General features: G+C 34.3%; 1 protein-coding gene across 1 annotated transcript; it reads left to right on the forward strand.

Annotated features, from left to right (window-relative positions):
• Nucleotides 1–246: 246 nt before the first annotated feature.
• On the forward strand, nucleotides 247–1,375 carry LOC129298918 (ruBisCO-associated protein-like). Its single transcript, XM_054937363.1, has one exon. It carries the CDS (start codon nucleotides 336–338, stop codon nucleotides 1,134–1,136), a length of 801 nt encoding a protein of 266 aa, XP_054793338.1. The 5' UTR covers nucleotides 247–335; the 3' UTR covers nucleotides 1,137–1,375.
• Nucleotides 1,376–16,489: the final 15,114 nt, after the last annotated feature.

Genomic DNA, 16,489 nt, shown 5'->3' on the forward strand with positions numbered 1-16,489 from the left:
ATTGATGATAAAATGAATTTATTAAAATTTTATAATAAACATAAAATAAAAATATAAACGGTCCAGATTTTTAATCTGAACGGTTTAGAAGTTCATCAAGTGATGAGCACCGGCCCAAACGTGGGAAACAGGACGTGACGTAAGGGTTCGTGACGGAGAGGGAGTGACGTCAAAATGCTCACACGAGAAGCAAGCGAGGTGTATAAATAAGGGCGAGAAGGAAGCCGAGTGATGCACTGACACAGTCCTAGCAAAAGCCAAATCTAGAATCTGAGAGTAAGAGAGAGCAAGAGAGAGGTGGAAGTCAGACTCACAACCCATAACTACATTTCAACATGTCGAATCCATTGTTATCCTATCGGGTCTACGCCAGCAGCAACAGCTCAATCGAAAATCTGCGCTCTGTGAAGCTCAAGAACGGAATCCAGGTCGCTCTGGCCTTCGCCAGAGATTACGATTCATCCGGGAAATCCACGGGAGAGTTCGACTGCTATTTCAATAAAAGCGACTTCACTGAGGCCAAGATCAAAGATTTCAAGAACAAGACCAAGTTTTCCAAAGTCAAGTTCTTCCTCAGCATCGGTGGCCGTGACCAGAAATACGGCTTTTCCGTCACCTCTTCCGACAAAGAAACCTGGATCTCCAATGCCACCAAATCCCTGAAAAAGATCATCCAGGAGCGCAAGCTTGATGGCCTTGACGTTTACTACCAAAACATCCATCCTGCCGGGCAAGGTCAGTTTAAGGATGCAATCGGCGAGGTGATACAGACCCTGAAAAATGACCTCCCCGACGACTTTCTAGTTTCCATCACCGTGTCTGCTTCTCTCTGTGATAATTATTACTGGCCCTTGTACAGAGACTTCCAAGATTCTATTGACTTTGTGGTTTACCAGACCCACACTTGGCCTACTGTGATTAAAACTTCGCTGTCCCTCAAGGAAGTCCTCGACAAACTGCCTTATGACAAAGAGAAGCTCATCGCCGGGCACAGTAGCACCCACCCCTCGGATTGGACCACCGTCCCAGTGCCCATCTTCCTCGGTGCCGTTCCTCACCTGCTCGACCAAAAGCCGGCGACCGCTTCTGGGATTTCCAAGTGGATCGTGACCGGTGATGATAACCCTGAGAAGTGATATGTCTCGGCTTACAAATAAATAAATCATCACCATCCCTCTGGACTCTGGTGTTGATGCCTACGTGCTGCTGTTTTATGTTTCTGCTAAGTGCTGTGCCCGTCAATAAGTCTTCAGTAGTTTCCGTTCGTGTAGACATTTGCATTTGTTATCTTCTTCATTTGCACTTAATTGGTTGCTGTGTTATCTGCGTGAGCCTGCTTGTTTAATTAATAAATGTCGCTTTGATTGTTATTCAATTTGGCACGTGCATGGTTTTCCCTTTTCCATCCTTTTTCTCCCTCCTCCTCGCTTGCAGCTTGTACATTGTGCGTGATATATTTCCCAGGGGATCGTCTTCCCTCGTGCTAGTCACCTTTCATGTGATGGGATGAGATCTTCGCCATAATTTTTAATTTTTAAAAATAAAAAAAATGGTGTGTTATTAAATCTCAAAACAGCACATAATCGAATCGCGCAAATAGAAAGTTCAAAAGCATACATTAACAAAATATATTATTTTATATGTCTTTTAAGTGAAATCAGAACCCTTTTTATATATTTTATTTTTGATTCAAATCGTCATTTCGTATTCATTTTTTGAAAATTTAATAATAAGTAAACTATACTTTTTATTTTTAATATATTATATTTCTTTTTATGAATGAATTAAAGTAAAGGAATAGTGACAATTTAGGACTCGATAAGAAAATTAATGACAGATCAGGATCTCATCATATGTAACTTAGGATCCCAATTTCAGTACTCATCTTCTTATGTTTAAGGACTGGAAATTAAAAAAAATCTTGATTTTAAAAAATTCAAATCATTAAATTTTTATTTGTGCATTCACACTCTATATGGACACGCTTAAAATAGTTTTACAATATAGATTGAAAATATTTAAAAACATATTAACCATGAAAATATTGTTTTTCTTAGTCTAATCATATGAATATAAAATGGGATCAATGAAAGGATGTCACATTTTAATTAAAAACCTTAATGCTCAAATTTATGAATCATTCTCCTTTTATTTTATATATATATATATATATTAGTTATAAAGGCTACAAATTTGCTCCTAGGGCCAGCTTAATTGTTGGGCTTCAAGCAATGTGGCCCACATCCAAATGTCCAATATTCTTGGTGAACATGAAGGAAAGTACTCCTTAGGGGAAGCTTAATTCTCTGGTTTTGGAATCCTTGTTATTACCCAAAAATAATAATCTACATCCTATTCGTAGATATAAACAAGATAAGATATTCAATTTAAAACCAAACTAAATCAAGTTAAAAATAATCTAGCTACTCAAATATCTAATAAAATCTAACACATAATTATAATGAAATGGGGATCCTAATTATCTTATCTGGATAAAGTAAAATCATCGTGTCACACTTTTCCTCGCAACATGAGGTGCAATTGGACTAGCCGCTGACCAAAATGCACGGATCCACTTAAATGCATATTTGAACAAGAAAATGATAGCTAGCTTTTCAGCGAGAATAATAGCAAAGGGACTTTTTGCAGGCTGCACAAGAGAAAGGTGTATTTAGGAGGCTTGGGAAGCTAAGATTAGTTAGATTCAATGGGAGATTGAAGCTTCAAGCCAAAATCACACGGCTAACTAATTCTGCCCTCTTTTCTTTAGTTTCATGGTTTCAATGTTGGATTTAGTTTCCTCTTGATTTAGATCTACAATGATCCTATTTATAGGGCTAGGGTTTCCTTCCCCTTTTCCTAGTGACTTCATTGCATTTGGAGACTGCTCTTTGGAGCTCTCCCCGCTACATTGATTCAGTATAAAGGACTATATTGATAAAAAAAAATTAAACTGATTTGATGGCTAATTTGTTCTTGTTTAGCTACATGTATACGTCAAGTCATCAATAATTTGACTAGATTAATTTGAAAATTAATTTGTATTTTGAAACTTAAAGGGCTAACATGATAATTTAAGAAAAATATAAGGGATTATTGAATACAAATTAAATTTGAGGACCAAATTGTTGATTGAGACAAAGTTAAGGGACAAAAAGTTTCATTATCTTTTTTTACTTTTATTAGAACAAAATTCAAAGGAGAAAAAAAAAACTCTTTCAGCATTTTCAGTTTGTAAAATGTGAATTTGACATATTATTTCAATGATATCAATGACTCGCTTCTTTAAAATTTAAAAATAAATAACTTTTGTAACATACCAATTTAAAATTTTATAAGTTAATTAGATTAAATACAAAATTAGGAAGAACATTTGAAAATAATTGATTTGTTTGGGAGATGTTTATTGAACTTTACTTATGATATAATTTTAAGTTAAGAATTTTTAGAAATAAAAATATAAATAAATAAATATTAAAAATAAGGAGATTGATAAGTGAAATAAAAAAAAGAAAAGGGGGTGGGGAAATGGATTTTTATCCGTTGGGTTGTGTGTGCAAAGGAGTATATACATTAAAAAAAAGGAAGAAGAGGGGGGTGAGATTGGGGCATTGGGTGCCTGATGAGCACCTAGGTGATCCTGCCTTTCCATCTTTCTTCAAATGGTATTTGCCATTGATTTTAAATTGTTTTAAAATATTTTTAATATTATATTGATCAAAATAAAAATATGTAAAAATTATTAAAAAATTTAATATTAAATATGGACTGAATTTTATACTTATTAGAAGATGAACATCATAGTACTCATCACCCTTGATGATATCTAGACACTCTAGATTTAAGTTTTTTATTTTTATTTTATATTTATTAAAACAAAAATATGTAAAAAATAGAAATCCTTCGTAAATCTTTTTATAAAGAATCTAGCCACAGATTTAATCTAAATGATTCAATCTAATATTTTTTTAGTAATTTTTACAAATTGATTATCCATATGTACTATGAATAATAGAGATATAATCTAGAAGGTTCAATTTAATATAATTTTTTTTATAATTTTTACAAATTAATAATTTAAATATACTCTGAAGAGTCTGTATTAATTTTTTCTAATTTTTATATAATTTTATTTTCATAAATATAATATTAAAATTATTTTTAAAACAATTTAAAATTGATGGCAAAGATCATTTGAAGGAGAATAAAAGGCCAAGATTACCCTATGTGTGTGATAAACACCAGCGCTCATAAGGATTGATGAGCACCAAACACAAATCTAGTGAGATTATGGGACCCACAATCAAATAAAGCAATGCACCCCCTCTTGCCTTTTTCATTTTGTCTTCCCATGGCTGTGGGCAAACAAAGAGAGTGAGAGAGCCAGGGATCGTCAAGGAGAAGAGAGCTAATTTAAAAGGTAAGATTCCATAATAAAATATTTTACGTAAGATTTTAAGTTTTTAAAACTATGTAAGTGTTTTAAAAAATTTTCTTTTTTATCTATCTTCTTTGATTTTTGTACTTTTGATGGTGGAAAATTTAGGGCTAGTCTACCTTTGGTTAGGAGATATAGCACTGAGTGAGGGCTATGGCTTAAGAATAATGGAGGGTGATAAGAATAGTTGTTTGTCATGCAATATAATATCTCTTGTATTTATTTAAAATGTATTATTTTTTTCACTTAGCAAACTCACATATAATTCTTTGTATACATTATATAAATTGGTATTGGTTACTAAGACAAGAATCTCACCTCCATGGTCAACATTTTTAGGAGAAGAGCCAAATGTGGTGGTTCAAGAAGCCCTTGAGGTTCAATGGTATGTAACTACTTCCTCTCTTTGGGTTTGAATTTATAATTTTTAATGATGCATTGTTGCCAATGTTTAGGGATTTTTTTGTTTATTTATTGAGCATGTAGACTCATGGTTGTGTTCATGCTTCTTTAAATAGTTTCTACATGTCATATATTTTTGGATGACTGCAAACCATGAATTATTAAGATAAATTTGTGTACTTATTGAGGCATTGATGATATTTGATAATGTTGGTTGGTTTGGAATAGCATGATTGCTAGGCCATGTGTTTTGGCTTATTGAATTTGATCAATTGATCTATTTATGAATATTGGCTTTGGTTTTCATATGTAGGGAGCATAAGCTGAGAAAATGATATTTTGGCCCAAGTAGCATGTGGGGGATAATTTTTTAAAGATACTATGTTGTGTAGACCAAAGCTAAATGTTAGATGATATTGTATTAAGGTTCCTTTATATAAATTGCACATGCTGGTTGACTATAACCTAACTATGATTTTTTTTTTTTGTATTTAAATAGCAGAAGAAATGGTTATATGTTATTTGGAATGTTTGTGAAATAGTCAAAAGTGTTTGAAATGTATAATGGCTTCTAAATTCCTATATTATTTTTATTTATTATGTTTTTAACTTATGCGGGATCGTATGAGCCTTTCATACTTTCTTTTGATTAAATGCTTAGTATCTCAAATTTTAGAAATGACTATTTAATAAGTTAAATTATTTTTCTTTACCATGGTATTTTCTATTTATCTAGTTTGTTTTTTTTTATCATGGTAGAATATTTTCTACTATGATAGTCATTTGAAAAGAAAAGTGGTTTCATTTTTTTCTACCATGGTAGTACTTTCAAGTCAATGAATTGTTTTTAGAAAGGAATTAGTTGAATTTTGTTTATCACGACAGACCCCTATCTACTATGGTTAAGCTAATTATTTGGGAAATTTCTTTTTGAGGGTGGCACAAGTGCGCCCTCAACTATAGTGCCTTCATTACCTTTCACACGTTTGCTCACCATTGGATTTTGAAGGTTTGCAATTCTTTCACATGTTTGTGGCATTTTGAGTAATTTTTTTTATTGATTTGAATTTTTGTATTCCAATAAAAGTAAGAAGAAGGGAAAAAAAGGAAAAAGAAAAAGAAAGAAGAAAAGAAAATAAGAAGTCAAAAAAAAGAGAGGAAAAAAAACTTATCATGATGCTTAAATGCCCATATGAGCAACAGAACATAAATACATTTTGACTATTAGTATGAATGTGCTAATCCACCATGATATGCTCAACAAGAGGATTATGCTTCACAATACACATGTGAAATGGAAGCATGAGTTACTGTAAGATGAAACGAAAGCATGAGCCATCTCACTTCCATTCACGTCATGTCCATTGAGCCGAAAACATCCCAAAGATAATTATAGCCAATAAACGCTAGCGTAATGTTTGTAACGTCTTTTTACTCATTTGTTCCATTCAGAGTCCTAGCAATATAAATAAGACTACTGGCTTTTGTTGTAGCATTACTCAGTTTTTAAAAAAAGATCAGAATAACTCTTTTCATTTAGTTTCTGTACCATTTTGGTATCAGAGCGAGGTTCCATATATAGAGAATCACCAAAAAAACACGCTGGAAGCGAACTTGAGATGATGCCGGTGAAGGAGTTTACTGCTGCCCTCAGAAGTTACATTTCCAGCCATTTTTTTTGAAATTCTGACCACATCAACATGCTTAGAAGGTCAAAAAATATGGAACAAGAGTTGACCTATCGTCAGAATTGTTGTCACGAGCCATTGCCAGAATCCCACACATTGTTGCCGTTGATTCACGCACCGCACGTTCCTGTTGAAGGTTGAATACACTGACGGCATTTGCCATATCAGCTACCACGTCACTTATTCTGACTAGTCAACGACAGGTTAGCCCAACCAAAATCTGCCATATGTCCTATTTGCCACATCATCCTGCCTCGTCAACCATAACTTTTTGTAATTAAATTTTTACCCCACATCTTTCAAGAAATTACACTTTGACCCCTATACTTTCTAAAATTTCACTTTAACCACTATACTTTCTAAAATTCCCATTTTGCCCCTATACCTTTTGAAATTCCAATTTTGCCCCTTTACTTCTCAAAAATCCCATTTCGCCCCTATATTCCTAAAATTCTCATTCTGCCCCTATATCCTTTCAAATTTTCCATTTTGCCCTTAAACCTTTTCAATATTCCTATTTTCCCTTGAATTCACTAAAATCCCCATTTTATCCTTATTTTTTCTTCTAGAAATTCCTTATCCTAGCCCTGACACCTAATAAAATGCCTCAAAGACGCAGGAATGTGCACGAGATTGAAATGGAAGAGATGAAACGTATGATATGGGAGTTAGAAGCTACTGTAAAAATGCAGCAAGCTTTGTTAGACAATAATAGAAAAAACCCAAAAGGAGATTCAAAAAGTAGCAATTGTGAATCCTTGGTCCTTCACTTCACCATTGTTTTCTATTTTTTTTCCTTCATTATCGATGCTGTTATATCTTCTTCTCCCTCCTTTATTCTTTTCATTTGTGGGTGGGGAGCAAAGGAAGAGTTGGTCTAGTGCTGTGGGAGGACTAACTCATGGGTTAGACATTGAATTATTGCTGTCTTCTTCTTCATCTATTCAGCTGTATGTTTCATTTTTCTTCTTCCATGTGTGTGTGTTGTTGGCTACCTCAGGTGAGGAGTTTTGAACTCTTTCATTTGTTGGTTCTGTTCTACATGTAAATGGGAGGAATGATGGAGTTGAATGCTAAGAAATATGTCTTCTTTATGGTTGTATGTTATTGAATATATATAGGTGTAAAAGAAGAGAAGTTTGATCTAAATGGAATTTTGTGGCTATAAAGAAAAAGAAAAGAAGAGAGAAAAAGAAGGAAATGATGTGGTGTGGAATTATAGAATTCCAATGTGTGTTTGCCGTAACATCTGAAAACTTCAAATATGAAAAAATTGACTAATTAAGGGATAAATTAGTTAAAAAGATGATTAATTAATTTAAATATGTTTTTGGGTTGCTAATTGGCTTTTTGGCTCATATTTGGCTCTAAATTAAGTTAGGATGGAAGTTGGATCAAGTCGAGTGGCATCAGGGGGAACAAAATTGATATTTTTCTCACAGCGTCATGAGTCACGGCTTGTGTGGTGTGCACTACGGTGCACGGCACAACAGACAGATGAAATTTTCAAAAATCATCAGAAAAGATTAGTTTTTGTGGTGGGAAACCTAGAACACGAAAGGGATAGTTTTGGGCACTGCTAGGGCATCCTTTTAGGAGGATTTTGAAGATAAATTGAGCCTTTAAACTCTTAAGTAAGTTTCCTACCCTTCTCCTCTGCCTTTTCATCTCATTTTTTATGGGATTTGAAAGTGGGAGAATTTGCTTTGAATGGATTAAGCTATGAGTCTATGTTTTGAAGGTTTCTATTGACTTTAAAGGTTTGATTTAGGTTTATTAATCTTGGATATGTGGTAATATGAAGCTACTTTATTGTTTGATGAAAGTTGGATCAAGCCCTAACTTGATCATGGGGTTTTGAAGTGTGATAAGTTGAGATATTAAGTTTTATATTGTGATAGAGTTAGAGGGAGGCTTGAAGGGATTGTGTGAACAAATTGTAATCATAACAAGCCTCTTTGTTGAGAATATGAATGAGAAGTGGGAGAATTGGAATGTTATTGGTAGCTAATAGTGCTTGTGTTAATTGAAAATTAACATATAGTACTTGTTGATGTAGATTGTGGTGTGGGAAGACTTGCCTTAACACAAGAAGAGATTTAGTACCACGGGTAACCCTTTTAGTAACAAAAGGTTTAAGGTAACTAGATGATTTGCATTATTTATTACCTTGTATAAGTTATTCTTAAGTTGTTCTTGCATGATTTGTTATGTATATATGTATGAATTTTGTAAAAGTTAATTATTTTAGAAAATGAGTGGAGTATTGATTTGTAAAATGTCATGTTTTTAAAGTAAGAGATAATATTCATTATATTGGTTTAGAAAGTGGTTTATACATGGTCAATTGGAGATATGTAGTGAAATGTGGCATATTAGAGGGTAGGAGGTTACCCTAGTGGAGTAGTAAAGATTAAGTGCATATGGCACTACTGGCACCTCAGGACACCAGGTGCAACTCATATTTCTCCTTAGTGCCTGAAAAAGGGTGTGGTGTTAGAGACTTATTGTCACACCCCAAAATAGAGGGTGACCGGCATGGGTGTGAACCACTTTCACATTCCTGTAACCCTTCAAGTGAATATTTATTTCATTTTTCAAGAAAGGCAAAATTCAATCAAATCATATCAGAATTTAAATAACTTCTTTAAATTCATTATCATAAGAAAGTGTCAACGTTTTTGTAGAAATTTCGGCAGAACCTCCCCTATAACTAGGATCTCCCGAAAATTCTACAATAATTTTTTTTTACATATAACAGTATAATTCAGGAGCGTAGCTCCTTCCAGCCAGCTATCAATATACAAACCAAAAATAAAGTTCATCAACAACCTATGTGGAGCATCTACTCTTTCTTTTAAATCAAAAAGACATACATACTATATATTTACATTAAAGCAGCAATGCCAATCAAAAAGTTCCACTCACTGTAGCTAGTTGCCCTTTAGAGGTTGATGGTGGGATCAGAGTCAGCTAACAAATCTGAGGCCAAAATAATTTTCTAGTGAATAGCATTCTCAAAAAAATTCTTAAAATTTTAATCAATAATCTCTAATAATAGTATCAAATAGTTAAAACAGTTCTACTAAAATTTATAAACATGCAAGTCATGACCATTTTTATAAAATAAAAGTAAATTGAAAACAATTTATGTTATCTTGCTAAAAAAAGTCAATTTGCTCTCATATAACTCAAAACGATACCAATTACTAGTCAAAATCAGGTAAATTTCAAAAACACATATTAATTAACAATTAAATTTCTGAGAACTCAACAGAATAGGTTACAAACGTGAACACACAGTTCACGAGGGTAAATAACCAAATGCGCTTATGCCACGAAAACAAACATGGACACATCAGTCCACGAGGGTAAGTAACTAAACACAGTTGAAGCTACGAAACAAATGTAGACACACAGCCCACGAGGGTAAGTAACCAAATGCGGCTCAAGCCACGGAATTAAACGCGGGTACGAAGCCCACGAATACCAAACGTGAGAATAAAACTCACGAAACAAACTAGCTAGTGTTTAACCACAGGGCGCTACGGGCTAACGGAACTGCCGTTAGCAACAGTGTTCTGTTTTGAGTCCTCTTAAAAATCATGGTTTAAACATGCGAGAAGAATAATTACTGCTGTAATAAAATTACCATTCTCAATGCCAAACTCGCATGAACTGTTTCAATTCTCAAAATTTGCAAAAAATCATATTTTTATGGCTAATATACCAAACTTGCAGTAATTGATTAGCCAATACATTCCAAAGCTTAACAACCTTACAAAAATACTTTCATCAATCTTGAAATGTACTTTTGAAAACAATAAATGCACGTATCATAACTCGTTTTTCCTTCATTGATATTTCATAATTTTCAAAATTAATATAATTCATAAGAATAAAATATTTCAAGAAAAAGACTATTAAAAATAAAAATAAAAATAAATTAAATTAAATTAAATGGAATGCTATTCACTTACTCGTCAGAACTTCAAATTCTTAAGGATATCCTTTCTTTTAATTCTGATCAGGGTCTCATTCTTACTCACCCCCTATCAAGAGAAAAAAATCATTTCATAGATTCCCAATCTTTAGAAACAATTCCAAATTAACCATCCTCATCTAAAATTTAAAGCTAAATTTATGATTTGAAATCGGTCCAAGTATTATCACTAATTCAATCACTTTCCTTGGTTATACAACTACAATATCCATTTAATTTAAAACATTCCTTTCTATGTATGCACATGTAATCACAAGGAAGGATGAATATCTAAAATTTCAACCCCCAACCTACATTTATCATATATTGTTACTAAGTTCAAATGGGTTTCTTGCTTAATTTTTTTTTGTCTTCTCCTCTCTACGTATCAGTACAGGTGACAGCAGAAAAATTTAAAGCTTCCATAACTACACATAACCGAGAAGTAATAGCAAGGCATACACACTAACTTCTACATTTTCACGTACACACACAGCACTTATATTCTTACGCACAGCAACAGAAGCCTACATGCACAACTCAGCAAAATTAATGACACAAAGATTGAAACTCCTCACCTCAACTTGACTGACCCAGGCAGCGACGGACAGCAAAGGAGGAAAAAAAAGGTCCTTAAATACTGGATAGAGAAGAAAACCGATGCTGCCACACGTTATGGAAGGAGAAAACGAAACTTGCAGTAAAACAGGGGATGTACGCTAATCTCCACTCACCAGAAGGAAGAGAACCGAATCAGCTGAGACAACCCAGCCCTTGACAGCACATCAACTTCTCTGGTGACTTAGCTTCTCATTCTGATAGTAAACCAAACTTGAGTGACGCAACCAGAACAGCAGACGAAAAGAAAAAAAACAGAGACAGGAAATATGACAGTGAACCTCTTGGATGTTTCAGAGCTGCAACGTCCTCCACTCTCATAAGCGGCCGCCAAAAACAAGAAAGGGAATCGAGGCACAGAAAAACGAAGAGAAGAAGTGCACCAACCTTCCAGACTTCTCTACCACTTTCTCATACTCTGTAAAACCGACTTAGATAAGAGAGAGAAGAGAAAATATATATGAGGGAGCAAGGGTGTTCTGTTACACCGGGGATTCGAACTTGGGACCTTCAATTGCTCTAGCATGCATTCTTCCACTCTACCGACCTTTCATATTGGTATAACTATCTCAAATATAAATAAAATATATCCTTAAACAAGTTATTATATGTTAAATAAATAAATAAATATATATATATATATATATATTTTTAAGGTTATTACATTCTTTCCCCCTAAAAAAAATTCAGTCCTCCGAATTTAAATTTGTGCTTACCTTAATCCTTAAATAGGTGTGGATACTTAGCACGTATATCGGCTTCAATTTCCCATGTAACTTTTTCCTGAGAATGATTACGCCATAGCACTTTCACCGAAGTGATTTCTTTCGACCGCAACTTCTTAACTTGTTGATCCAAGATAGCCACTGGAACTTTTTCATAAGATAAATCTGGGGATATTTGAATTCCTTGACTTTATATCACATGAGAAGGGTCGTGTAAATACTTTCGTAGCATTGATACATGAAATACTGGATGAATACTTGATAATTCAGGCGGTAACGCCAAACGATAAGCAACTGCACCAATTTTTTCTAAAATCTCAAATGGACCCACATACCTTGGGCTTAGTTTACCTTTCTTTCCGAACCTCATTACCCCTTTCATAGGAGATACTTTAAGGAATACCTTATCCCCGACCATGAATTCTAACTCCCAACGTCAGTTATTAACATAAGACTTCTATCGACTTTGAGCTGTTATTAATCTTTCTCTAATTATTTTCACTTTCTCAATGGCATCTTGCACCAAATCTGGTCCCAAAAGCTTAGTATCGCCAATATCAAACCATCCAATAGGAGACCTACATTGCCTGCTATAAAGTGCTTCATATGGGCCATTTGTATGCTAGATTGATAACTATTGTTATAAACAAACTCTATCAAAGCCAAGTAATGGTCCCAACTGCCATTAAAGTCCAAAATACAAGATCTTAACATATCTTCAAGTATCTGAATGGTTCTCTCAGACTGGCCATCAGTTTGCGGCTGAAAAGCAGTACTGAGATCCAATTGAGTGTCCAAAGCTTCTTGGAAAGATCTCCAAAATTGAGAAGTAAATTGAGGACCTCTATCAAAAATTATAGATATTGGAATCCCATGCAGTTGCACAATCTCATCAATATATAATTGAGCATATTTATCAACATTATATGTTGTCTTTACTGGAATGAAATGAGCTAATTTCGGCAGTCTATCAATAATAACCCAGATAGAATTATACCCCTTAGCAGTGCGAGGTAACCCAGTAATAAAGTCCATTGTGATATTTTCCCATTTCCACTCTGGTATTTCTAATCTTTGGTGTAGCCCAGTTGGCTTCTGATGTTCTGCCTTAACTTGCTGGCATGTCAAACAGCATGAGATAAAGTCTGCCATATTCTTTTTCATGCCATCCCACCAATACAGTTGTTTCAAATCTTGATACATTTTAGTTGCTCCTGGATGCACGGTATATGCAGAATGATGAGCCTCTTCCATGATAAATCACTTCAAGTTTTCCTCTTGTGGTACGCAAATTCTACCCTTGCACTTTAATATTCCTTCCTGGTCAATTTCAAACTCAGTGTTACTTCCAGCTATGATTGCTTCTTTTAACTTACATAATTTTGGATCTGAGAATTGAGCGCTCTTAATTTGATCCATTAAAGAAGAACGAGCTTGTACATGAGCCAGAAATGGTCCCTTATCAATAATCTCAAACTTAACTCCACTCTGCTCAAGTTTATGAATTTCTTACACCAAAGGCCTCCTTGTCAAAGTCATGTGCGCCAAGCTACCCATCGATTTTCTACTTAAAGCATCAGCTACCACATTTGCTTTACCAGGATGGTAAAGAATTGTACAATCATAATCTTTAAGTAACTCCATCCACCTCCTTTATCTAAGATTAAGATCCTTCTATTTAAAAATGTACTTTAGACTCTTATGATCAGTATAAATCTCACAAGTCTTACCATAAAGATAGTGGCGCCAAATTTTTAGAGCAAAAATAATTGCTGCCATCTCTAGGTCATGGGTTGGGTAGTTCTATTCGTGTTTCTTAAGTTTCCTTGAAGCATAAGCAATAACTCGTCCATGCTGTATTAGAACACAGCCTAGACCCACACGAGAAGCATCACAATAAACTGCATATCCTCCGTTGTCAGACGGTAAACTTAAAATCGGTGCCAATGTTAAGCACTCCTTCAATTTTTGAAAACTATCTTCACACTTATCATCCCATTCAAATTTCACATTCTTTTGAGTTAGTCTTGTCAGTGGAGCAGCTATTTTAGAGAAATCCTTGACAAAATGACGATAATATCCTGTAAGACCAAAGAAACTGCGAATTTCTGTAACAGTCGTCGGTCTTGTCCAATTTTGCACCGCTTCTACTTTGCTTGGGTCCACTTGAATACCATATTTAGAAACCACATGTCCTAAGAAGGTAACTTTATCAAGCCAAAATTCACATTTAGAGAACTTGGCATAAAGTCGTTGCTCCCTCATTGTCTATAAAACAACTCATAAATGATGTTTATGCTCCTCTGGACTCTTTGAGTATATCAAAATATCATCAATAAAAACAATCACAAACTTATCAAGAAACAGTCTAAACACCCGATTCATTAGATCCATAAAAGCTGCTGGTGCATTAGTTAACCCAAATGACATTATTAGGAATTCATAATGACCGTATCGGGTTCTAAATGTAGTCTTAAGTATGTCCTCTTTCTTAATCTTTAACTGATGATAACCCGAATGCAAGTCTATTTTGGAAAAATACTGAGCTCCTTGCAACTGATCAAAAAGATCATCTATTCGAGGCAATGGGTACTTATTTTTCACCGTCACCTTATTAAGCTGCCGATAATCAATACAAAGTCTTAATGACCCATCCTTTTTCTTTACGAAAAGTACTGGTGCTCCCCAAGGAGATGTGCTAGGTCAGATGAATCCCTTATTTAACAGTTCTTGTAATTGAGTCTTCAATTCTCTCAGCTCAGAAGGTGCCATTCTATAAGGTGGAATAGAAATGGGTTGAGTGTTCGGAACTAAATCAATAGCAAATTCAATCTCTCGATCAGGTGGCAGTCCAAGTAACTCTTCTGGAAAAACATCAGGAAATTCCTAAACAACAGGAATTTGATTCAAACTAACGGTAGATTTATCAACGTTCCTTACCACCGCTAAAAACCCTTGGCAACCCTTTTGCAATAATCGTTGGGCTTTTAAGGCCGAAATAAAATTAGTAGGTCTTTTTATAAAACTCCCTTGCAACACAAAAGGAGTTTCACCTAGAATATCAAATTTTACTACTTTCAAGTGACAGTCAATGGTAGCATAGCAGGAAGCTAACCAGTCCATGCCCAAAATAACATCAAAATTGATCATATCAAGCATCATCAAATCAATAAGGGTTTCTCTACCCTCAAGAGATACTTCACAAGACTTATACACATAAGAAAAAATTAAAGATTCCCCTACTGGGGTACCAACTACAAATGAATTATCAAGTTTGGTAGGTTCTTTGCCCAACCTCTTAGCAAAATAAGCAGACACATATGAATGAGTTGATCCAGGATCAAATAATGCATAAGCTTGATTAGAACACACAGTTATAATACCTGTAACAACAGTATTTGAGGCTTTAGCATCTTGTCTTGTCATGGCATAAACTCTCGCCTGTCTCTGCCCTAAAGAAGACTGTCCCCGCTAACCGTTTCCCCTTCCAGACTTACCCCTGCTAGCTGAAGTAGAAGCAACTCTAGTAGGTGGGATTGATGTAACAGTGTTCTGTTTTGAGTCCTCTTAAAAATCACGGTTCAAACATGCGAGAAGAATAATTACTGCTGTAATAAAATTACCATTCTCAATGCCAAACTCACATGAACTGTTTCAATTCTCAAAATTTGCAAAAAATCATATTTTTATGGCTAATATACCAAACTTGCAGTAATTAATTAGCCAATACATTCCAAAGCTTAACAACCTTACAAAAATACTTTCATCAATCTTAAAAATGCACTTTTGAAAACAATAAATGCATGTATCATAACTCATTTTTCCTTCATTGATATTTCATAATTTTTAAAATTAATATAATTCATAAGAATAAAATATTTCAAGAAAAAGACTATTAAAAATAAAAATAAAAATAAAATAAATTAAATTAAATGGAATGCTATTCACTTACTCGTCAGAACTTCAAATTCTTAAGGATATCCTTTCTTTTAATTTTGATTAGGGTCTCATTCTTCCTCACCCCCTATCAAGAGAAAAAAATCATTTCATAGATTCCCAATCTTTAGAAACAATTCTAAATTAACCATCCTCATCTAAAATTTAAAGCTAAATTTATGATTTGAAATCAGTCCAAGTATTATCACTAATTCAATCACTTTCCTTGGTTATACAACTACAATATCCATTTAATTTAAAACATTCCTTTCTATGTATGCACATGTAATCACAAGGAAGGATGAATATCTAAAATTTCAACCCCCAACCCACATTTATCATATATTGTTACTAAGTTCAAATGGGTTTCTTGCTTAATTTTTTTTTGTCTTCTCCTCTCTACGTATCAGTACAGGTGACAGCAGAAAAATTTGAAGCTTCCATAACTACACATAACCGAGAAGTAATAGCAAGGCACACACACTAACTTCTGCGTTTTCACGTACACACACAGCACTTATATTCTTACGCACAGCAACAGAAGCCTACATGCACAACTCAGCAAAATTAATGACACAAAGATTGAAACTCCTCACCTCAACTTGACTGACCCAGGCAGTGACAGATAGCAAAGGAGGAAAAAGAAGGTCCTTAAATACTGAACAGAGAAGAAAACCGACGCTGCCATATGTTATAGAAG

Source organism: Prosopis cineraria, unplaced genomic scaffold (assembly GCF_029017545.1).
Source record: "Prosopis cineraria cultivar Desert tree isolate PC_DT_omini unplaced genomic scaffold, ASM2901754v1 PC960, whole genome shotgun sequence".
NCBI classification, from domain to species: Eukaryota; Viridiplantae; Streptophyta; class Magnoliopsida; order Fabales; family Fabaceae; genus Prosopis; species Prosopis cineraria.

Coding starts and splice junctions, on each gene's coding strand:
- LOC129298918 (XM_054937363.1), top strand. CDS start 336: ATGTCGAATCCATTGTTATCCTATCGGGTCTACGCCAGCAGCAACAGC.